This window comes from Tachypleus tridentatus, chromosome 10, assembly GCF_004210375.1.
Source record: "Tachypleus tridentatus isolate NWPU-2018 chromosome 10, ASM421037v1, whole genome shotgun sequence".
Classification (NCBI taxonomy): Eukaryota; Metazoa; Arthropoda; class Merostomata; order Xiphosura; family Limulidae; genus Tachypleus; species Tachypleus tridentatus.
The window spans coordinates 117,479,215-117,504,159 of NC_134834.1; the positions used below are offsets into that span (position 1 = coordinate 117,479,215).

Consider the following 24,945-nt stretch of genomic DNA (forward strand, 5'->3'; position numbering starts at 1 on the left):
GTATTTTTATGTTTATTTGAAAACTAACAAAAATGTTACTCAAAGATATAAATCATTTTTTTATGTTTTTTTTTTAACTGTGTTAAAATTTTGTTTTATATTTTACGATTGCTTCAATCGGAATAAGTAACTGCCTTTATGTCGAATATGTAATAGTGAGTAAGTAACTAAATTCAGAATCCGAATAACTGATAAGGAAAAAATACACGACTTCAGTAACGCGTAGGTAACTTGTAAGTAGGCTAAGGTTAGTATATACCTTATACCTAATATATATATATTATATTATATATATACCTGATAATATATACCTAGGCTAGAAATAACAATGTTCGTAAACAACATAATTTGTATTAGTATTACTATGTTTTGAAGACATATATTTATCTATTCTAGCGTATTGTCTTTTGACAACAATTAGCATGTAGAGATTTAACTTTCATCTTATGTTGTGAAATGTTCTCTGACGTTTACGCGGAGAAAACCAACCACAACATTTTTGAAAACATCATCCAAATTCGCATAGTTGCAAATTTCGAAGTCTAATCGTTTTCAGAAACTGTTTGTCATAATTTTATGTAATTATTTTGGTCAGTTTTAAAAAACAATTTAACAATAGTAATATATATGCTTATTATTCTTTGATTTATAATTATTTTTAATTTTATCTCATATGCTCTTAATGAGCCAACCTGGTCTTTGCCTTATATAATCTGCCTATATATGTATATATTCCTCAATCTCCACCTTCTTGACAGTTTCCTGAAAAAGCTGTAAAGTTTATTTGTTATAAAATGTGTTAAACTACAAGTTAGCTCTGCTCTAATACACAGACTGTATTCCTTGTGTTAATTAACTTGCTAAAGATTAAGTGTACATAAATTTCATTTATTGCTAAGTAGAACTTATAAAACAATGTATTTTAAACTATGACTTAGGAAAAGTATAGTTAATGAGCTATACTCATTAGTGGGTTGATTTTATTGGATTTTAACAACTTAAAGGTTTAAATGTTGACTTGTTAAACAGTTTTCAAACGAATGTTTCTTGGATCATGGAATAGTGTATAGGAAACTGTTAAACATCAACCAAGAAAACATTATGAAGTATATGAAACCCATGGGGGTTGTACTTGGTTCATGTGGTAGTCAAATTGACCCAAAGCTTTCTCACTAAATATTGAAAATGTTGACTGATAATAATAAAAAGAGTTTATCGGCAGACTCTCAAGGTTAGACCAGCTTATTTTATGTTGTTTTCCCTTCATTTCATCAGCTTGTTCTAATTAATTTTAGTTTGTTTGTTTAAAGAAATTGTAGTACTTATGATAGAAATAATTGGGTTATTATAATGAGTTACTGTTATAGGACTTCACCAGCAGTATCCTTATGAAAATTTTCACACTTCACAGAAATCATGGCTTCTACTGGACCATCACCAACAGATTCAGACTATGAAAGAGACATGCTTAGAGTAACTGAAAGCAGTGACTTAGTCCATAATGGCTCCCTATCTCAGTCTCCAAACACCAGAAACCCTGAAGAACATGAGTCACTTGTTGCTCCCCACAGAACTGTAGTTCCTTCAGCCTCTCTCCCAGCCCATGGTCAGTGGAACACTACAATGCCATCAGGTTAGCAAGACGACAAATCAGTTGTCTATAAAAAACTTTAAAATAGCATATTAATTCTTCAGACTCTAGTTTAAATTGTTACAGTCAATCCTAATTCTGACTGGAATGATGGTAAACAGAATTGTTCCTTATTTATCTCACTTCACATAACTGCATTTTGTTTTCCACAAAAGAAGATGTTAAGTTTCATGTATTACATCAATAACTGAAATAATGACACTTTGCTATTTAAATTTGAAATGATTTAAATAAATTTTCTGAACTCATTGTATTGTGTATAATATTCTCAGTACCATTAGGATGGGTAGTAAATATAGTTTTTATGTCAAGGGTACATTGTACATAGGGGATGCAATTTCTCATAAAAATATAATTACATCTACTTTTCACTTCTGTGTAATATGTCACTTGCAGAGTTGGGTATTTAGTCATATTTGCTAATTAATTAAGGTAGTGCCAACCACTTCCTTTCCTGTAGTCAGTAGATAGTTATAGTAACTTTATCATAAGAGACAGACAAGCAAGGAATGAAGAAATCATGAAGCTCTACCCTGAATCACCAGATTTAAATTAATATATAACATAAAGCATTACAAAATACAGACATAATATAAATATTTCAATTCTTTGGTATTTGGAATAATCAAAAATAGTAAGAAATGGAAAGTGTAATTTCAGTTAATTGTAATTGATATTAATGGATTGTTTAATATTAATCAGGAACATTAATAATAATTGTTATTAATGGATTGTTTAATATTAATCAGGAACAGTAATAATAATTTATATTAATGGATTGTATAATATTAATCAGGAACAGTAATAATAATTGTTCTATTTTTTCATGACAATTTAATTATGATTTCTGTTAATGAATAATTTTATCTAATACTAAATGATTTCATTACTACTTGTGTAAAATAAATTATATCAAACTGTCAACTAAATCTCCCACATCTAGTCATATTTAATATGCTAAAACCATAGCTTTTTCATATATCAAACAGTGTGTTTTAAATACTGACACATAAGCCTGTACTAAAATTAAGGTTTTACCATATGATACATCATGCCATTGTCGTGTATGAACTCAGAATATGTGATATGTTACATGATGTGGTAGCATTCTCCTTAAAACGTGGATTTGTGACATGTTACATGATGTGACATGTAACCCCTTAAAACATGGGTTTGTGGTATGTTAAATGATGTGGTATCATTCCCCTGAAAGCATTAGTTTGTGGTATGTTAAATGATGTGGTATCATGAAAGCATTAGTTTGTGGTATGTTAAATGATGTGGTATCATTCTGCTGAAAGCATTAGTCTGTGGTATGTTAAATGATGTGGTATCATTCCCCTGAAAGCATTAGTTTGTGGTATATTAAATGATGTGGTATCATTCCCCTGAAAGCATTAGTTTGTGGTATGTTAAATGAAATAAGAATGTTACATTACAATCACATTGTTGCATTATGACTGAGTATAATAGTTTGAAACCTTGGATGTTTGTCTTTAGGTTTTCATCTATTTACTTGTGAATATTATATATATCATATATCACTTATTTCAGCAACCACTAATGTTCCATTAACAAGTCCTAGTCCATCTCAGAATGGAGATGATGTTAAGTCCCAGGTCACTAGGCCGTCTCACTCCAAAATTGATTCACTCAAACAGTGGGGAATCTCAACATACAAGTGTACTCGCCAGATTTTGTCAGAAAAACTTGGGAAAGTAAACCACTTTCTTACTATTTTGTTATTTTAAATGGGTTATTGAAGATTTATTATAGATTTTAGGAGTCAAAATAAATACTTCATAAATTTTGATCAACTATCCACAGAACTGACCAATATTAACTCACACAACTTCCCATATCAACAGAACTGACCACTACTAACTTGTACAACTTCTCATATCCACAGAACTGACCACTATTAACTCACACAGCTTCCCATGTCTACAAAAATGAGTACTATTAATTCACACATTTTTCTATGTCCACAGAACTGACCACTATTAACTCACACAGCTTCCCATGTCTACAAAAATGAGTACTATTAATTCACACATTTTTCTATGTCCACAGAACTGACCACTATTAACTCACACAGCTTCCCATGTCTACAAAAATGAGTTCTATTAATTCACACAACTTCCTTTGTCCACAGAACTGACCCCTATTAACCTGTACAACTCGTGATGGAAAAAGACTGGTCAGTCTCAGTGAACAGTGTTGTGACAGAGAAAACCTGGACAATCTTATGAAGACTGTGTTGTAATTTTTAACCTGCTCATTATTCCATGTTTTATATACTTTTGTTTGTAAAATATTTTTATTTCCAGAAGTGGAAGTTCTTAATTCTAGTTAAGAGAATATTGTGTAATAGTTTGGTGTTGACTTTTTTTTTCCAGGGCTGTAAGACAGTTGACTCAGAGTTACAATCACAGATTGAACAGCTGCGGGACACACAGAAGAAGTATGCTAATATTCTTCAGCTGGCCCAGTCTCTGACCACACACTTTTATCACGTGGTACAAACGCAACATGCTCTTGCCGAATGTTTCTCTGACCTGGCTCACAAGTCCCCGGAGTTACAGGAGGAGTTTCTCTATAACTCTGAAACACAAAGAAACTTGGGAAAAAATGGAGACACTCTTCTGGGAGCTCTAAATTTTTTTGTCTCTTGTCTAAGTACACTCTGTAATAAGACTGTAGGGGATACTCTACTCACTGTAAAACTTTATGAAAATGCGAGGTAAAAGAGTGTGATAAAGAATGTTCTTCTGAAGCGTAATATATGCATATATATGTTAAACTACTTAATGTGATGTAACCATGCCCCAAGTCATGATCTATGCATGTAATGTTTTATCTGTGTCACCCTGGTGTTTCTCATCCACCAACTACATAATAGTAGCCAGATATCGTACAGCATCTTGACACTTCAAGTAAAATAATTACTATTTCAAAGACTGTAGTAGCCCTGTTATAAATGTTAAATAAAGTGATGTACACTGTGACAGGAAGGCTTTAATATTAATGGTTATATTTATGTAATCATAAATATTTATGTTTTACACTGTTGTCCTTATATTGTAATAATAGAATATTTATCTGTTATACATTACTGTGTTTAAATATTCTTGTAATATAGAATATTTATCTGTTATACATTACTGTGTTGAGATATTGTTGTAATAGTAGAATATCTGTTACACATTACTGTTTTGAGATTGTAATATTAGAATATTTGTGTTATACATTACTGTGTTTAGATATTGTTGTAATAATAGAATATTTATCTGTTATACATTACTGTGTTTAAATATTCTTGTAATATAGAGTATTTACCTGTTATACATTACTGTGTTGAGATCAGTGGTTCTTAACCTGGGTTCAGTTGAACCCCAGGGGTTCGGTGAGTCAGTCTCAAGGGTTCGGCGGATGTCAAGACATACACACTGTGTGTGTATCTGTTCTGTTCACCCCAATCATATGATTTGTGACATCATGCTCCACTTAGCCATCATTGGCTACAGCTGATTACGTCACATCACTTGGCCTTAATATCTGTGCTGCAGAGAACTTTGCGTGCTTAGCAGTGGACTTGTGACTGTAGTAATCGTGCATCATTTGTGATTTTTTTTCCTAATCTTTCAATTCCTTCATACTAACTATGTCGAGCAATCATCTCAATCAACAGATGCAGGGCGGTGGAGTCAACATCATCGAAGCGGAAGAAAACCTGAAGGTTTTTCAAAAAAAGCTACCATTATGGAAACGATGAACAGAGAATGATACCTTTGCAAACTTACCCCTGCTGGACGACTGTGTAAGTAAGATCGAAGATGTGTCTGAAATCGGAGACATTTCTGTACTCGGGGAACTGAAGCAAGTAATTGCCATGCACTTAGATGAGCTCACAAAGTCTCTCGACGGATACTTTCCCACCAGAGAGTATTATCCAGCATGGGTGAGACAGCCGTTCACGTTTAGTGTTGCGACAGCAGATGTCAAAGATGAATACCTCGACAATATCATTGAACTTCAGCAGACCCAGGTTCAACAGCAACTTTTCAAAACAACAATGCTCTCAACATTTTGGTGTCACCAAATCATAGTGTACCCTCTTATTGCTAAAAAATCCCTTGAGGTACTCATACCATTTGTTACAACGTATCTTTGCGAGCAATCCTTTTTGAGGATGGTAGACATAAAAACGAAGAAAAGGAACAGATTTTGTTACGAAAATGATATGAGAGTGGCACTTGCCAAGGTGAAGCCATGCATTTCTGAACTTGTCTCTGAAAGGCAACAGCAAAAGTCACATTGATTTGCAGTAAATATTCATTGAGTTATGTTTTTGTTTTTGTATGAAATTCATGTTTTGTTGGTTTTGTTCTTTGAACACTGATATTGTGTGCAACTGATGTATGGTTAATTTTGTACACTAATAAAATATCTACTTATGTTTTGAATTTGAAAAAATCATATTTTCCAATTACGAAGGATTCAGTGAATGTAAGTACGAAACTTCCAGGGTTCAGTACTTCCAACAAGGTTAAGAACCACTGGTTTAGATATTGTTGTAATAGTAGAATATCTGTTACACATTACTGTGTTTAGATATTGTTGTAATAATAGAATACTTATCTGTTATACATTACTGTGTTTAAATATTGTTGTAATAATAGAATACTTATCTGTTATACATTACTGTGTTTAAATATTCTTGTAATATAGAGTATTTACCTGTTATACATTACTGGGTTTAGATATTGTTGTAATCATATAATAGCAGTTATTGCTCAGTGTGTAATACAACTTGTGCTATTCTTATTCAAGTAATTTCACTTACATTTAACTCTCATTTTTATTATTGTGTAAGTGAGAGGACTAGAGAGCCCTCCAGTTGCTAACAAGTAAGTGCAAAAGGTTACAACAGTACAAAATAGTTCATTATGTAGATTTGTGCTTAACATCAAACAACAAGAGAACTGGAGAAAATTTGATACAAAAATATTAAGTAATAAACAATTTGTTCCACACATGGAGATTGTATATGTATTGTTGTCTTAAAGGATCCTTGTGTTATGTACAAACAACTGCAGTGACAGATAAAACAGAAGTAACACATATGTAGTGAAGGATAAAACAGGATTAATTTATATATAGCAAAAGAATGAAATATCAGTAAATTATATGCAGTGAAGGATAAGAAAAAGTGGTTTGTATGTAGTAAAAGATAAAACAGAAGTAATTTACATGTAGCAAAGGATAAAACAAGTAATTTATATACAGTGAAGGATAACAAAAAGTAATTTGTGTAGTGAATGATAAAACAGGATAATGTACATGTAGTGAAGGCTAAAATGAATAATTTATATATAGTGAAGGATAAAACAGAAGTAATTTATATTTAGTGAAGGATAAAACATATGGTGAAATGAAACAGGAGTAATTTATATGATGAAGGATAAAAGTAATTTATATGTAGTGAAGGATCAAACAGGAGTAATTTATATGTAGTGAAGGATAAAATGTAAATATTTTATAGTGAAGGATAAAACAGGAGTAATTTATATGTAGTGAAGGATGAAAACAGTAGAAATTTATATTTATAGTGAAGGATAAAATGTAATTTATATATAGTGAAGGATAAAACAGGAGTAATTTATATGTAGTGAAGGATGAAACAGTAAAATATATATAGTGAAGGATAAAACAGGAGTAATTTATATGTAGTGAAGAAAAAAACAGGAGTAATTTATATGTAGTGAAGGATAAAATGTAATTTATATATAGTGAAGGATAAAACAGGAGTAATTTATATGTAGTGAAGGATAAAATGTAATTTATATATAGTGAAGGATAAAACAGGAGTAATTTATATGCAATGATAAATAAAATGATTAATTTATATGTAGTGAAGGACAACAAAAATTAATTCATATCTAGTGAAGGATCAAACAGAAGTAATTTGTATGTAGTGAAGGATAAAACTGGACTAATTTACAAGTAGTGAAGGATAAAACATTAGAAATATATTTATAGTGAAGGATCAAACAAAAGTAATTTGTATGTAGTGAAGGATCAAACAAAAGTAATTTGTATGTAGTGAAGGATGAAACAGTAGAAATATCTTTATAGTGAAGGATAAAACAAGAGTAATTTGTATGTAGTGAAGGGTATAAAAGTTGTAACGTATATGTAGTGAAGGACATAACAGATGTAATTTATATGTTGTGAAGGATAAAACAGGAGTAATTTATATGTAGTGAAAGATAACACAGGATTAACTCTTTTGTATTAAAGTATCCTCTATATTTGAAGTTTGATCAGGCTTAAGTGACATCAAGCACAGAGTTCATAACTAGAAGAGATAGTTGTTTGCTTTATTTATTTCTTTTCTTTTCCGTATTTTAAGAAAAATAAATTTAATAATTTATTTGTAAATCGTAATTATTTGTTGTAACTGAAATGTGACTGTATTTTACAGAAGATCAGAACACTAAAACACAGGTCACTTTGTAAATGTGACTTGTATATTCTTAGATATAGTAACATGACTGCATGTGTGTTGTGTCATTGCAACTTTTGTGATATTAGTCGGGCACAACTGAAAGGGTAATATAATAATCATATATAAACGTGTAATGTTACAAGATTAAATTTAACATTTTTGTCTTCTTGTTATAATTTGTAGTCATTGTAGAATGAAAAAAACATAATTTATATTCATTTCCTAATTTTTTATGATACTTACAAGGTCTGTCAGTTTGACGTAACCATTACAGGGTACGATATATCAGTGAGAATAATATAAAACATAAAATTTCTCTATGAAGACATTTAACATTTATCTGTAGGTTATGAAGATTTTACAGGTGAAATGTGAGAATTTTCTGACCATAAATATTTTTAATTTTAAAATGAAAATTACTTTGCATATTTAATAGTGGAAGAAAAGGCAGGAGGAAATCGATTCTTTAAAAATCTTTACACTTAATTTAAAAAATCTGATATCTTGTATATGAAAGTCTTGTAATGTACACTGATAATGTCTAAAACTTCTTGAAGGTATGCTGACTAATTTAAAAGCATGAAAACTATAGCAAACAGTTTTCATGATGCCAACCCCTGGTCCAGATTCTGAAGTAAAAGAGTTTGACTGATGTGCACAAGTTGCACTCTGATCATATTGGCTTGTGTGAAAGTGCTCATTCTTTTTGAACCAATCTTTGCAAACCCTGGATTTTATGTGCTTTCTTCCACTGACATGTAGGTGAAGAGTACAACCTGGTTGAGACAAGGTGTGGCCTCCCATAGGTGTGCTCCTATGGAGACTCTGTCCTACTTCACTGGCACTTTCTGAAGGGAGCTCATTTAGATTTAAAAAAATTTTGCACCATTGTAACATAGTGTTCTATCATTTCTGTGTGTAGGGGTGAGTTATCATCTCAGAAATTAACATTTTCCTTATCTGAAAATGTATTTCTGACACATAATCACCTCCCCACACAACCCCCCACCCATCCTCTTCACTCCTAGTACACCTTTTGTTTACTACACATGGAGTTGTGTTGCTCTCCTATTTGTGGAGGGCTTTGTCACGTGATGGTGTTTTCATGCACCAATGTAATTCACATTAAACGTGCTAATTTTAGGCAAAGATTAGTTCAGGGCAATGGCAGGCATGGAGGGAAGTGATTTATCAGAAAAACGTTTTAAGGTTAGGAAGATGTTAACTTTAAAAACTAGTTGTTTTATTGCAACTAATATGAAGTACTGTTTTATTTATTTACCATGTAATATAAAAACAGTAATAACTACAGTATATAGTATTCAATATTTCTTCTAATTCATCTTTGTGCTTAGCAGACAACAAACTCTCCTACATTTCTGTTCTCAGGCAGTTTTTGTCTCCACAACTTCAAAAGTCTTTCTCTTTGAATACTGTACAGTGTTTTTATTATAATAGCTGTAATTCAACCTTTTAACACTGTACAGTGTTTTTATTAACACTGCACAGTGTTTTTATTATAGTAGCTGTAATTCAACCTTTTAACACTGTACAGTGTTTTTATTATAATAGCTGTAATTCAACATTTTAACACTGTACAGTGTTTTTATTATAATAGCTGTAATTCAACCTTTTAACACTGTACAGTGTTTTTATTATAATAGCTGTAATTCAACCTTTTAACACTGTACAGTGTTTTTATTATAGTAGCTGTAATTCAACCTTTTAACACTGTATAGTGTTTTTGTTATAGTAGCTGTAATTCAACCTTATGGTTGGATGTTGGAAGTTTAAGCATGTTTTTCTAAAGAAACTAACTCACTAAATGTCTTGTTGTTTTTGAGTGTTTACCAGATTGCTGTAGAGCCATGAATGCTCACAATTTAGAGATACAATTTACACTAACTAGAGACCTGTTATTGATTTTACTTAATCTAAGAGTTAGTATATACACATTGACATGACCTGAATTCCTGTTATCAGCTTCCTATAAATACTGTGATAGCTGTTAAAGACATACTGATTCAGAAAATATGAAGTAAAATATATTCTTTCTGATTCTGGCAGGTTGGAATTTGATGCTTACAGAAATGACATGGAAGACATGATACGAGAAGATGCAGCGTCTTCAAAACTGGAGGAAGCAAAGAGAAACTTCTCCTCACACAAAGAAAAATATGAAAAACTACGATCTGATGTGATAGTAAAGATGAAATTTTTAGAAGAGAATAAGGTATGTGTTTAGACTATGATATTTAGGAGCCTATTAGTCCATCTAAGCTGTTCTATCCCCTGAACTAAAACTACCACATGTAAAACAAAAAAACGGCATAATCAGTACCACACCTTATAATTCATATATCTGTCAAGCTGTCCCTTAAACTCACTTAAATTTACTGCCTTCACAACATTCAAAGGCCAACCACTGTTAAAGAAAATAAAACTGTCTTACCTGAAGACGACTCTTACCCTGACAAAATTTACATTTGTGTCTCCTAGTACTACTATTTTCACTGTTAAGTACAAAAAAAGATGACACATAACACTACAAGTTCTCTTGACAATATTAAACAACTCAATCAAATCTCCTATAACTCTTCTTTTTTAAGAGAAAACAGTTTCAGACATCTTGACCATTCCATCCTAATGTCCTATGAACCCCTTCCAAGATTTCTATGGTCTTCCTAAGGTAAGGAGCCCAAGAGTGAACCTTAACCAGTGACCCTTGTCATTAAAGTTTAACCTCTTTTAGACTTGTTTTCAATATTTGTGTAGATGGAACCTAAAATGTTATTGTCCACTAACAACAGCTCATTACTTGTTGATGACAAGAAACCCACTTAAAATCAAAATGTATTTCAAAATGGCTGGTATGGATATTGATACTTTTATTGATAAGCAGAGAACAACTGGTTGACCTTCCTAGGTCATTTTTAGGTTAACAAAGAGAAAGTTTGCAAGTGACCATTACTGGGCACATGTCTTATGGACAAGAGTATAAATGGGTACCAGATTGTAGGGGTCGTTGCAATTGGATGTTACATAATTAATTATTATAGGTATAAAGGTGTTCATTTATGATGGTTTAATTTTGGTTTTAGTTGTTGTATATAATGAAGCCATACAAAAATCTCAGATATTTTTTGTGTAATCTCTAACACCTAGATACATTTCAGATTTTTTTCTGCAAAGCTTTATATTTTAGCTGTTATTTTTTCTATCCTAAATATGTGGGATCTGTCAATTTGACTGACAATCGTACCCACCACAAAAAGTAAAGAAATAAATATAATTATGTTTTTGTTCTATAATGACAACATATTACAACTCCAAAACACAAATGTTTAGTATAAGTAGCTTAAATATCATAAAATTATGTATTTATTGTTTTTATTATACCGACCTTTAAGCTGTCATTGGATAACATCACAAAAGCTACGATGACACAGTGCACATGCACTCATGTCACCATATCCAAGAATATAAAAGTGACCTTTACAAAGTGACCTGTCTTTTAGTAGACTAATATTTTGTAAAACACAGTCTCATTTAATTTTAGTACATTATACATGTATATAAATTATTATTATTTACAAATAAGTTTCTGAACTTGTGTTTCTTAAAACATAGAACAGTAAATGAAGAAGTCTAGCAAACAATCATGTTTTACACTTATGAAGTATTTTATATTCATTTACTGCTTGCTATAGGTTGCTAAACCTTTTCAAATTTCTCACGTGGAGGGTGTAAAAGGAAATCATTTTTTTTCAGGTTTTCTAGATACATTTGAAATAACCAAAAAGTCATAAATTACTGTATCGATAAAATAGAACTTCACCAGTGACTAAGCTTTATTTTGGCACTTAAAAAAAACGTAATTTTGAGCAGTTTAAAGACACCACCTACCTGCTTGAAATCTTGGTTGAAAAGAAAGTAGTGGTTTCCTAGCACTTTAAAATAGCTGAGAAAGTAACACAGGAGACATTCTGAGCTATAAATTGATTATTTATGTGTCTAATGTTGAAGTGTGTATAGGAACCATTTCTGAAAATGAAAAATATGGACAAGACTGCACAAGTACATAAGTAATATGTCAACAAATAGAAAAGATATGTGGACAAGGCTGCACAAGTACATAAGTAATATGTCAACAAATAGAAAAGATATGTGGACAAGGCTGCACAAGTACATAAGCAATATGTCAACAAATAGAAAAGATATGTGGACAAGGCTGCACAAGTACATAAGTAATATGTCAACAAATAGAAAAGATATGTGGACAAGGCTGCACAAGTACATAAGTAATATGTCAACAAATAGAAAAGATATGTGGACAAGGCTGCACAAGTACATAAGTAATATGTCAACAAATAGAAAAGATGTGTGGACAAGGCTGCACAAGTACATAAGTAATATGTCAACAAATAGAAAAGATATGTGGACAAGGCTGCACAAGTACATAAGTAATATGTCAACAAATAGAAAAGATATGTGGACAAGGCTGCACAAGTACATAAGTAATATGTCAACAAATAGAAAATATGTGGACAAGGCTGCACAAGTACATAAGTAATATGTCAACAAATAGAAAAGATATGTGGACAAGGCTGCACAAGTACATAAGTAATATGTCAACAAATAGAAAAGATATGTGGACAAGGCTGCACAAGGACATAAGTAATATGTCAACAAATAGAAAAGATATGTGGACAAGGCTGCACAAGTACATAAGTAATATGTCAACAAATAGAAAAGATATGTGGACAAGGCTGCACAAGTACATAAGTAATATGTCAACAAATAGAAAAGATATGTGGACAAGGCTGCACAAGCACATAAGTAATATGTCAACAAATAGAAAAGATATGTGGACAAGGCTGCACAAGCACATAAGTAATATGTCAACAAATAGAAAAGATATGTGGACAAGGCTGCACAAGCACATAAGTAATATGTCAACAAATAGAAAAGATATGTGGACAAGGCTGCACAAGCACATAAGTAATATGTCAACAAATAGAAAAGATATGTGGACAAGGCTGCACAAGTACATAAGTAATATGTCAACAAATAGAAAAGATATGTGGACAAGGCTGCACAAGTACATAAGTAATATGTCAACAAATAGAAAAGATATGTGGACAAGGCTGCACAAGTACATAAGTAATATGTCAACAAATAGAAAAGATATGTGGACAAGGCTGCACAAGTACATAAGTAATATGTCAACAAATAGAAAAGATATGTGGACAAGGCTGCACAAGCACATAAGTAATATGTCAACAAATAGAAAAGATATGTGGACAAGGCTGCACAAGCACATAAGTAATATGTCAACAAATAGAAAAGATATGTGGACAAGGCTGCACAAGCACATAAGTAATATGTCAACAAATAGAAAAGATATGTGGACAAGGCTGCACAAGCACATAAGTAATATGTCAACAAATAGAAAAGATATGTGGACAAGGCTGCACAAGTACATAAGTAATATGTCAACAAATAGAAAAGATATGTGGACAAGGCTGCACAAGCACATAAGTAATATGTCAACAAATAGAAAAGATATGTGGACAAGGCTGCACAAGCACATAAGTAATATGTCAACAAATAGAAAAGATATGATATGTGGACAAGGCTGCACAAGCACATAATAAGTAATATGTCAACAAATAGAAAAGATATGTGGACAAGGCTGCACAAGCACATAAGTAATATGTCAACAAATAGAAAAGATATGTGACAAGGCTGCACAAGCAACATAAGTAATATGTCAACAAATAGAAAAGATATGTGGACAAGGCTGCACAAGCACATAAGTAATATGTCAACAAATAGAAAAGATATGTGGACAAGGCTGCACAAGTACATAAGTAATATGTCAACAAATAGAAAAGATATGTGGACAAGGCTGCACAAGTACATAAGTAATATGTCAACAAATAGAAAAGATAAACAATGTGGACAAGGCTGCAACAAGAACATAAAAGTAATATATGTCAACAAATAGAAAAGATATGTGGACAAGGCTGCACAAGCACATAAGTAATATGTCAACAAATAGAAAAGATAATGTGGACAAGGCTGCACAAGCACATAAGTAATATGTCAACAAATAGAAAAGATATGTGGACAAGGCTGCACAAGCACATAAGTAATATGTCAACAAATAGAAAAGATATGTGGACAAGGCTGCACAAGCACATAAGTAATATGTCAACAAATAGAAAAGATATGTGGACAAGGCTGCACAAGTACATAAGTAATATGTCAACAAATAGAAAAGATATGTGGACAAGGCTGCACAAGTACATAAGTAATATGTCAACAAATAGAAAAGATATGTGGACAAGGCTGCACAAGTACATAAGTAATATGTCAACAAATAGAAAAGATATGTGGACAAGGCTGCACAAGCACATAAGTAATATGTCAACAAATAGAAAAGATATGTGGACAAGGCACAAGCACAAGTACATAAGTAATATGTCAACAAATAGAAAAGATATGTGGACAAGGCTGCACAAGTACATAAGTAATATGTCAACAAATAGAAAAGATATGTGGACAAGGCTGCACAAGTACATAAGTAATATGTCAACAAATAGAAAAGATATGTGGACAAGGCTGCACAAGCACATAAGTAATATGTCAACAAATAGAAAAGATATGTGGACAAGGCTGCACAAGTACATAAGTAATATGTCAACAAATAGAAAAGATATGTGGACAAGGCTGCACAAGTACATAAGTAATATGTCAACAAATAGAAAAGATATGTGGACAAGGCTGCACAAGTACATAAGTAATATGTCAACAAATAGAAAAGATATGTGGACAAGGCTGCACAAGCACATAAGTAATATGTCAACAAATAGAAAAGATATGTGGACAAGGCTGCACAAGCACATAAGTAATATGTCAACAAATAGAAAAGATATGTGGACAAGGCTGCACAAATGTACATAAGTAATATGTCAACAAAATAGAAAAGATATGTGGACAAGGCTGCACAAGCACATAAGTAATATGTCAACAAATAGAAAAGATATGTGGACAAGGCTGCACAAGCACATAAGTAATATGTCAACAAATAGAAAAGATATGTGGACAAGGCTGCACAAGCACATAAGTAATATGTCAACAAATAGAAAAGATATGTGGACAAGGCTGCACAAATACATAAGTAATATGTCAACAAATAGAAAAGATATGTGGACAAGGCTGCACAAGCACATAAGTAATATGTCAACAAATAGAAAAGATATGTGGACAAGGCTGCACAAGCACATAAGTAATATGTCAACAAATAGAAAAGATATGTGGACAAGGCTGCACAAGCACATAAGTAATATGTCAACAAATAGAAAAGATATGTGGACAAGGCTGCACAAGCACATAAGTAATATGTCAACAAATAGAAAAGATATGTGGACAAGGCTGCACAAGTACATAAGTAATATGTCAACAAATAGAAAAGATATGTGGACAAGGCTGCACAAGCACATAAGTAATATGTCAACAAATAGAAAAGATATGTGGACAAGGCTGCACAAGCACATAAGTAATATGTCAACAAATAGAAAAGATATGTGGACAAGGCTGCACAAGCACATAAGTAATATGTCAACAAATAGAAAAGATATGTGGACAAGGCTGCACAAGCACATAAGCAATATGTCAAGAAATAGAAAAGATATGTGGACAAGGCTGCACAAGGACATAAGTAATATGTGAACAAATAGAAAAGATATGTGGACAAGGCTGCACAAGTACATAAGTAATATGTCAACAAATAGAAAAGATATGTGGACAAGGCTGCACAAGTACATAAGTAATATGTCAACAAATAGAAAAGATATGTGGACAAGGCTGCACAAGCACATAAGTAATATGTCAACAAATAGAAAAGATATGTGGACAAGGCTGCACAAATATACATAAGTAATATGTCAACAAATAGAAAAAGATATGTGGACAAGGCTGCACAAGTACATAAGTAATATGTCAACAAATAGAAAAGATATGTGGACAAGGCTGCACAAGCACATAAGTAATATGTCAACAAATAGAAAGATATGTGGACAAGGCTGCACAAGCACATAAGTAATATGTCAACAAATAGAAAAGATATGTGGACAAGGCTGCACAAGCACATAAGTAATATGTCAACAAATAGAAAAGATATGTGGACAAGGCTGCACAAGTACATAAGTAATATGTCAACAAATAGAAAAGATATGTGGACAAGGCTGCACAAGTACATAAGTAATATGTCAACAAATAGAAAAGATATGTGGACAAGGCTGCACAAGCACATAAGTAATATGTCAACAAATAGAAAAGATATGTGGACAAGGCTGCACAAGCACATAAGATATGTACAAGTGCACACAAAATAGAAAAGATAAGATATGTGGACAAGGCTGCACAAGCACATAAGTAATATGTCAACAAATAGAAAAGATATGTGGACAAGGCTGCACAAGCACATAAGTAATATGTCAACAAATAGAAAAGATATGTGGACAAGGCTGCACAAGTACATAAGTAATATGTCAACAAATAGAAAAGATATGTGGACAAGGCTGCACAAGCACATAAGTAATATGTCAACAAATAGAAAAGATATGTGGACAAGGCTGCACAAGCACATAAGTAATATGTCAACAAATAGAAAAGATATGTGGACAAGGCTGCACAAGTACATAAGTAATATGTCAACAAATAGAAAAGATATGTGGACAAGGCTGCACAAGCACATAAGTAATATGTCAACAAATAGAAAAGATATGTGGACAAGGCTGCACAAGCACATAAGTAATATGTCAACAAATAGAAAAGATATGTGGACAAGGCTGCACAAGCACATAAGTAATATGTCAACAAATAGAAAAGATATGTGGACAAGGCTGCACAAGCACATAAGTAATATGTCAACAAATAGAGAAAAGATATGTGGACAAGGCTGCACAAGCAACATAAGTAATATGTCAACAAATAGAAAAGATGTGGACAAGGCTAAGTAATATGCACAAGCACATACAAGTAATATGTCAACAAATAGAAAAGATATGTGGACAAGGCTGCACAAGCATATAAGTAATATGTCAACAAATAGAAAAGATATGTGGACAAGGCTGCACAAGCACATAAGTAATATGTCAACAAATAGAAAAGATATGTGGACAAGGCTGCACAAGTACATAAGTAATATGTCAACAAATAGAAAAGATATGTGGACAAGGCTGCACAAGCACATAAGTAATATGTCAACAAATAGAAAAGATATGTGGACAAGGCTGCACAAGTACATAAGTAATATGTCAACAAATAGAAAAGATATGTGGACAAGGCTGCACAAGCACATAAGTAATATGTCAACAAATAGAAAAGATATGTGGACAAGGCTGCACAAGCACATAAGTAATATGTCAACAAATAGAAAAGATATGTGGACAAGGCTGCACAAGCACATAAGTAATATGTCAACAAATAGAAAAGATATGTGGACAAGGCTGCACAAGCACATAAGTAATATGTCAACAAATAGAAAAGATATGTGGACAAGGCTGCACAAGCACATAAGTAATATGTCAACAAATAGAAAAGATATGTGGACAAGGCTGCACAAGCACATAAGTAATATGTCAACAAATAGAAAAGATATGTGGACAAGGCTGCACAAGTACATAAGTAATATGTCAACAAATAGAAAAGATATGTGGACAAGGCTGCACAAGTACATAAGTAATATGTCAACAAATAGAAAAGATATGTGGACAAGGCTGCACAAGTACATAAGTAATATGTCAACAAATAGAAAAGATATGTGGACAAGGCTGCACAAGCACATAAGTAATATGTCAACAAATAGAAAAGATATGTGGACAAGGCTGCACAAGCACATAAGTAATATGTCAACAAATAGAAAAGATATGTGGACAAGGCTGCACAAGTACATAAGTAATATGTCAACAAATAGAAAAGATATGTGGACAAGGCTGCACAAGCACATAAGTAATATGTCAACAAATAGAAAAGATATGTGGACAAGGCTGCACAAGCACATAAGTAATATGTCAACAAATAGAAAAGATATGTGGACAAGGCAACAAACAGCACAATATGTGGACAAGGCACATAAGTAATATGTCAACAAATAGAAAAGATATGTGGACAAGGCTGCACAAGCACATAAGTAATATGTCAACAAATAGAAAAGATATGTGGACAAGGCTGCACAAGTACATAAGTAATATGTCAACAAATAGAAAAGATGTGGACAAGGCTGCACAAGTACATAAGTAATATGTCAACAAATAGAAAAGATATGTGGACAAGGCTGCACAAGTACATAAGTAATATGTCAACAAATAGAAAAGATATGTGGACAAGGCTGCACAAGTACATAAGTAATATGTCAACAAATAGAAAAGATATGTGGACAAGGCTGCACAAGCACATAAGTAATATGTCAACAAATAGAAAAGATATGTGGACAAGGCTGCACAAGCACATAAGTAATATGTCAACAAATAGAAAAGATATGTGGACAAGGCTGCACAAGCACATAAGTAATATGTCAACAAATAGAAAAGATATGTGGACAAGGCTGCACAAAGCAACATAAGATAATATGTCAACAAATAGAAAAGATATGTGGACAAGGCTGCACAAGCACATAAGTAATATGTCAACAAATAGAAAAGATATGTGGACAAGGCTGCACAAGCACATAAGTAATATGTCAACAAATAGAAAAGATATGTGGACAAGGCTGCACAAGTACATAAGTAATATGTCAACAAATAGAAAAGAAAAGATATGTGGACAAGGCTGCACAAGCACATAAGTAATATGTCAACAAATAGAAAAGATATGTGGACAAGGCTGCACAAGCACATAAGTAATATGTCAACAAATAGAAAAGATATGTGGACAAGGCTGCACAAGCACATAAGTAATATGTCAACAAATAGAAAAGATATGTGGACAAGGCTGCACAAGCACATAAGCAATATGTCAACAAATAGAAAAGATATGTGGACAAGGCTGCACAAGCACATAAGTAATATGTCAACAAATAGAAAAGATATGTGGACAAGGCTGCACAAGCACATAAGTAATATGTCAACAAATAGAAAAGATATGTGGACAAGGCTGCACAAGCACATAAGTAATATGTCAACAAATAGAAAAGATATGTGGACAAGGCTGCACAAGCACATAAGTAATATGTCAACAACAAGGCTGCACAAGAAAAGATATGTGGACAAGGCTGCACAAGCACATAAGTAATATGTCAACAAATAGAAAAGATATGTGGACAAGGCTGCACAAGCACATAAGTAATATGTCAACAAATAGAAAAGATATGTGGACAAGGCTGCACAAGCACATAAGTAATATGTCAACAAATAGAAAAGATATGTGGACAAGGCTGCACAAGTACATAAGTAATATGTCAACAAATAGAAAAGATATGTGGACAAGGCTGCACAAGTACATAAGTAATATGTCAACAACAGAAAAGATATGTGGACAAGGCTGCACAAGCACATAAGTAATATGTCAACAAATAGAAAAGATATGTGGACAAGGCTGCACAAAGCACATAAGTAATATGTCAACAAATAGAAAAGATATGTGGACAAGGCTGCACAAGCACATAAGTAATATGTCAACAAATAGAAAAGATATGTGGACAAGGCTGCACAAGCACATAAGTAATATGTCAACAAATAGAAAAGATATGTGGACAAGGCTGCACAAGCACATAAGTAATATGTCAACAAATAGAAAAGATATGTGGACAAGGCTGCACAAGTACATAAGTAATATGTCAACAAATAGAAAAGATATGTGGACAAGGCTGCACAAGCACATAAGTAATATGTCAACAAATAGAAAAGATATGTGGACAAGGCTGCACAAGCACATAAGTAATATGTCAACAAATAGAAAAGATATGTGGACAAGGCTGCACAAGCACATAAGTAATATGTCAACAAATAGAAAAGATATGTGGACAAGGCTGCACAAGCACATAAGTAATATGTCAACAAATAGAAAAGATATGTGGACAAGGCTGCACAAGCACATAAGTAATATGTCAACAAATAGAAAAGATATGTGGACAAGGCTGCACAAGCATATAATATGTCAACAATAGAAAAGATATGTGGACAACAAAATTAGAAATGTCAGATAGAAAAGATGTGGACAAGGCTGCACAAGCACATAAGTAATATGTCAACAAATAGAAAAGATATGTGGACAAGGCCGCACAAGCACATAAGTAATATGTCAACAAATAGAAAAGATATGTGGACAAGGCTGCACAAGCACATAAGTAATATGTCAACAAATAGAAAAGATATGTGGACAAGGCTGCACAAGCACATAAGTAATATGTCAACAAATAGAAAAGATATGTGGACAAGGCTGCACAAGCACATAAGTAATATGTCAACAACAGAAAAGATATGTGGACAAGGCTGCACAAGCACATAAGTAATATGTCAACAAATAGAAAAGATATGTGGACAAGGCTGCACAAGTACATAAGTAATATGTCAACAAATAGAAAAGATATGTGGACAAGGCTGCACAAGCACATAAGTAATATGTCAACAAATAGAAAAGATATGTGGACAAGGCTGCACAAGTACATAAGTAATATGTCAACAAATAGAAAAGATATGTGGACAAGGCTGCACAAGCACATAAGTAATATGTCAACAAATAGAAAAGATATGTGGACAAGGCTGCACAAGCACATAAGTAATATGTCAACAAATAGAAAAGATATGTGGACAAGGCTGCACAAGCACATAAGTAATATGTCAACAAATAGAAAAGATATGTGGACAAGGCTGCACAAGCACATAAGTAATATGTCAACAAATAGAAAAGATATGTGGACAAGGCTGCACAAGCACATAAGTAATATGTCAACAAATAGAAAAGATATGTGGACAAGGCTGCACAAGCACATAAGTAATATGTCAACAAATAGAAAAGATATGTGGACAAGGCTGCACAAGCACATAAGTAATATGTCAACAAATAGAAAAGATATGTGGACAAGGCTGCACAAGCACATAAGTAATATGTCAACAAATAGAAAAGATATGTGACAAGGCTGCACAAATTACATAAGTAATATGTCAACAAATAGAAAAGATATGTGGACAAGGCTGCACAAGCACATAAGTAATATGTCAACAAATAGAAAAGATATGTGGACAAGGCTGCACAAATTACATAAGTAATATGTCAACAAATAGAAAAGATATGTGGACAAGGCTGCACAAATTACATAAGTAATATGTCAACAAATAACAAGGCTGCACAAGTAATAAGTAATATGTCAACAAATAGAAAAGATATGTGGACAAGGCTGCACAAGCACATAAGTAATATGTCAACAAATAGAAAAGATATGTGGACAAGGCTGCACAAGCACATAAGCAATATGTCAACAAATAGAAAAGATATGTGGACAAGGCTGCACAAGCAACATAAGTAATATGTCAACAAATAGAAAAGATATGTGGACAAGGCTGCACAAGCACATAAGTAATATGTCAACAAATAGAAAAGATATGTGGACAAGGCTGCACAAGCACATAAGTAATATGTCAACAAATAGAAAGATATGTGGACAAGGCTGCACAAGCACATAAGTAATATGTCAACAAATAGAAAAGATATGTGGACAAGGCTGCACAAGCACATAAGTAATATGTCAACAAATAGAAAAGATATGTGGACAAGGCTGCACAAGTACATAAGTAATATGTCAACAAATAGAAAAGATATGTGGACAAGGCTGCTGCACAAATTACATAAGTAATATGTCAACAAATAGAAAAGATATGTGGACAAGGCTGCACAAGCACATAAGTAATATGTCAACAAATAGAAAAGATATGTGGACAAGGCTGCACAAGTACATAAGTAATATGTCAACAAATAGAAAAGATATGTGGACAAGGCTGCACAAGCACATAAGTAATATGTCAACAAATAGAAAAAATATGTGGACAAGGCTGCACAAGCACATAAGTAATATGTCAACAACAGAAAAGATATGTGGACAAGGCTGCACAAGCACATAAGTAATATGTCAACAAATAGAAAAGATATGTGGACAAGGCTGCACAAGCACATAAGTAATGTCAACACAAAGTACACAAGCAATATGTCAACAAATAGAAAAGATATGTGGACAAGGCTGCACAAGCACATAAGTAATATGTCAACAAATAGAAAAGATATGTGGACAAGGCTGCACAAGCACATAAGTAATATGTCAACAAATAGAAAAGATATGTGGACAAGGCTGCACAAGCACATAAGTAATATGTCAACAAATAGAAAAGATATGTGGACAAGGCTGCACAAATTACATAAGTAATATGTCAACAAATAGAAAAGATATGTGGACAAGGCTGCACAAGTACATAAGTAATATGTCAACAAATAGAAAAGATATGTGGACAAGGCTGCACAAATTACATAAGTAATATGTCAACAAATAGAAAAGATATGTGGACAAGGCTGCACAAGTTACATAAGTAATATGTCAACAAATAGAAAAGATATGTGGACAAGGCTGCACAAGTACATAAGTAATATGTCAACAAATAGAAAAGATATGTGGACAAGGCTGCACAAGTACATAAGTAATATGTCAACAAATAGAAAAGATATGTGGACAAGGCTGCACAAGTACATAAGTAATATGTCAACAAATAGAAAAGATATGTGGACAAGGCTGCACAAGTTACATAAGTAATATGTCAACAAATAGAAAAGATATGTGGACAAGGCTGCACAAGTACATAAGTAATATGTCAACAAATAGAAAAGATATGTGGACAAGGCTGCACAAGTACATAAGTAATATGTCAACAAATAGAAAAGATATGTGGACAAGGCTGCACAAGTACATAAGTAATATGTCAACAAATAGAAAGAGATATGTGGACAAGGCTGCACAAATTACATAAGTAATATGTCAACAAATAGAAAAGATATGTGGACAAGGCTGCACAAATACATAAGTAATATGTCAACAAATAGAAAAGATATGTGGACAAGGCTGCACAAGTACATAAGTAATATGTCAACAAATAGAAGGCTGCTAGATATGTGGACAAGGCTGCACAAGTACATAAGTAATATGTCAACAAATAGAAAGATATGTGGACAAGGCTGCACAAATTACGTCACATAGAAAAGATTACGTGGAATATGTCAAAGAAATAGATAGAAAGATATGTGGACAAGGCTGCACAAGTACATAAGTAATATGTCAACAAATAGAAAAGATATGTGGACAAGGCTGCACAAATTACATAAGTAATATGTCAACAAATAGAAAAGATATGTGGACAAGGCTGCACAAGTTACATAAGTAATATGTCAACAAATAGAAAAGATATGTGGACAAGGCTGCACAAATTACATAAGTAATATGTCAACAAATAGAAAAGATATGTGGACAAGGCTGCACAAATTACATAAGTAATATGTCAACAAATAGAAAAAGATATGTGGACAAGGCTGCACAAGTACATAAGTAATATGTCAACAAATAGAAAGATATGTGGACAAGGCTGCACAAGTACATAAGTAATATGTCAACAAATAGAAAAGATATGTGGACAAGGCTGCACAAGTACATAAGTAATATGTCAACATATAGAAAAGATATGTGGACAAGGCTGCACAAGTACATAAGTAATATGTCAACAAATAGAAAGATAATGGACAAGGCTGCACAAATACATAAGTAATATGTCAACAAATAGAAAAGATATGTGGACAAGGCTGCACAAGTACATAAGTAATATGTCAACAAATAGAAAAGATATGTGGACAAGGCTGCACAAGTACATAAGTAATATGTCAACAAATAGAAAGATATGTGGACAAGGCTGCACAAGTACATAAGTAATATGTCAACAAATAGAAAAGATATGTGGACAAGGCTGCACAAATTACATAAGTAATATGTCAACAAATAGAAAAGATATGTGGACAAGGCTGCACAAGTACATAAGTAATATGTCAACAAATAGAAAAGATATGTGGACAAGGCTGCACAAATTACATAAGTAATATGTCAACAAAGAAAAGATATGTGGACAAGGCTGCACAAGTACATAAGTAATATGTCAACAAATAGAAAAAAAAATGTGGACAAGGCTGCACAAGTACATAAGTAATATGTCAACAAATAGAAAAGATATGTGGACAAGGCTTTACAAGTACATAAGTAATATGTCAACAAATAGAAAAGATATGTGGACAAGGCTGCACAAAGTATACATAAGTAATATGTCAACAAATAGAAAAGATATGTGGACAAGGCTGCACAAATTACATAAGTAATATGTCAACAAATAGAAAAGATATGTGGACAAGGCTGCACAAATTACATAAGTAATATGTCAACAAATAGAAAAAGATATGTGGACAAGGCTGCACAAATTACATAAGTAATATGTCAAACAAATAGAAAAGATATGTGGATGGACAAGGCTGCACAAGTACATAAGTAATATGTCAACAAATAGAAAAGATATGTGGACAAGGCTGCACAAATTACATAAGTAATATGTCAACAAATAGAAAAGATATGTGGACAAGGCTGCACAAATTACATAAGTAATATGTCAACAAATAGAAAAGATATGTGGACAAGGCTGCACAAGTACATAAGTAATATGTCAACAAATAGAAAAGATATGTGGACAAGGCTGCACAA

The 24,945-nt window shown here is 32.8% G+C and overlaps 1 protein-coding gene across 1 annotated transcript; it reads left to right on the forward strand.

Annotated features, from left to right (window-relative positions):
• Positions 1-94: 94 nt before the first annotated feature.
• LOC143230158 (arfaptin-2-like) lies at positions 95-10,422 on the forward strand. The gene is made up of 5 exons (XM_076463239.1): positions 95-247; positions 1,412-1,633; positions 3,206-3,369; positions 4,051-4,394; positions 10,230-10,422. The coding sequence occupies exons 2-5, from the start codon at positions 1,417-1,419 to the stop codon at positions 10,405-10,407; spliced, it is 903 nt and encodes a 300-aa protein (XP_076319354.1). The 5' UTR covers positions 95-247; positions 1,412-1,416; the 3' UTR covers positions 10,408-10,422.
• The last annotated feature ends 14,523 nt before the right edge of the window (positions 10,423-24,945 follow it).

Bases quoted from the DNA above. Each gene is read 5' to 3' on its own strand.
- LOC143230158 (XM_076463239.1), top strand. From the start codon at position 1,417: ATGGCTTCTACTGGACCATCACCAACAGATTCAGACTATGAAAGAGAC. The intron at 1,634-3,205 runs GTTAGCAAGACG...CACTTATTTCAG, and splicing joins GAACACTACAATGCCATCAG to CAACCACTAATGTTCCATTA. The intron at 4,395-10,229 runs GTAAAAGAGTGT...TGATTCTGGCAG, and splicing joins AAACTTTATGAAAATGCGAG to GTTGGAATTTGATGCTTACA.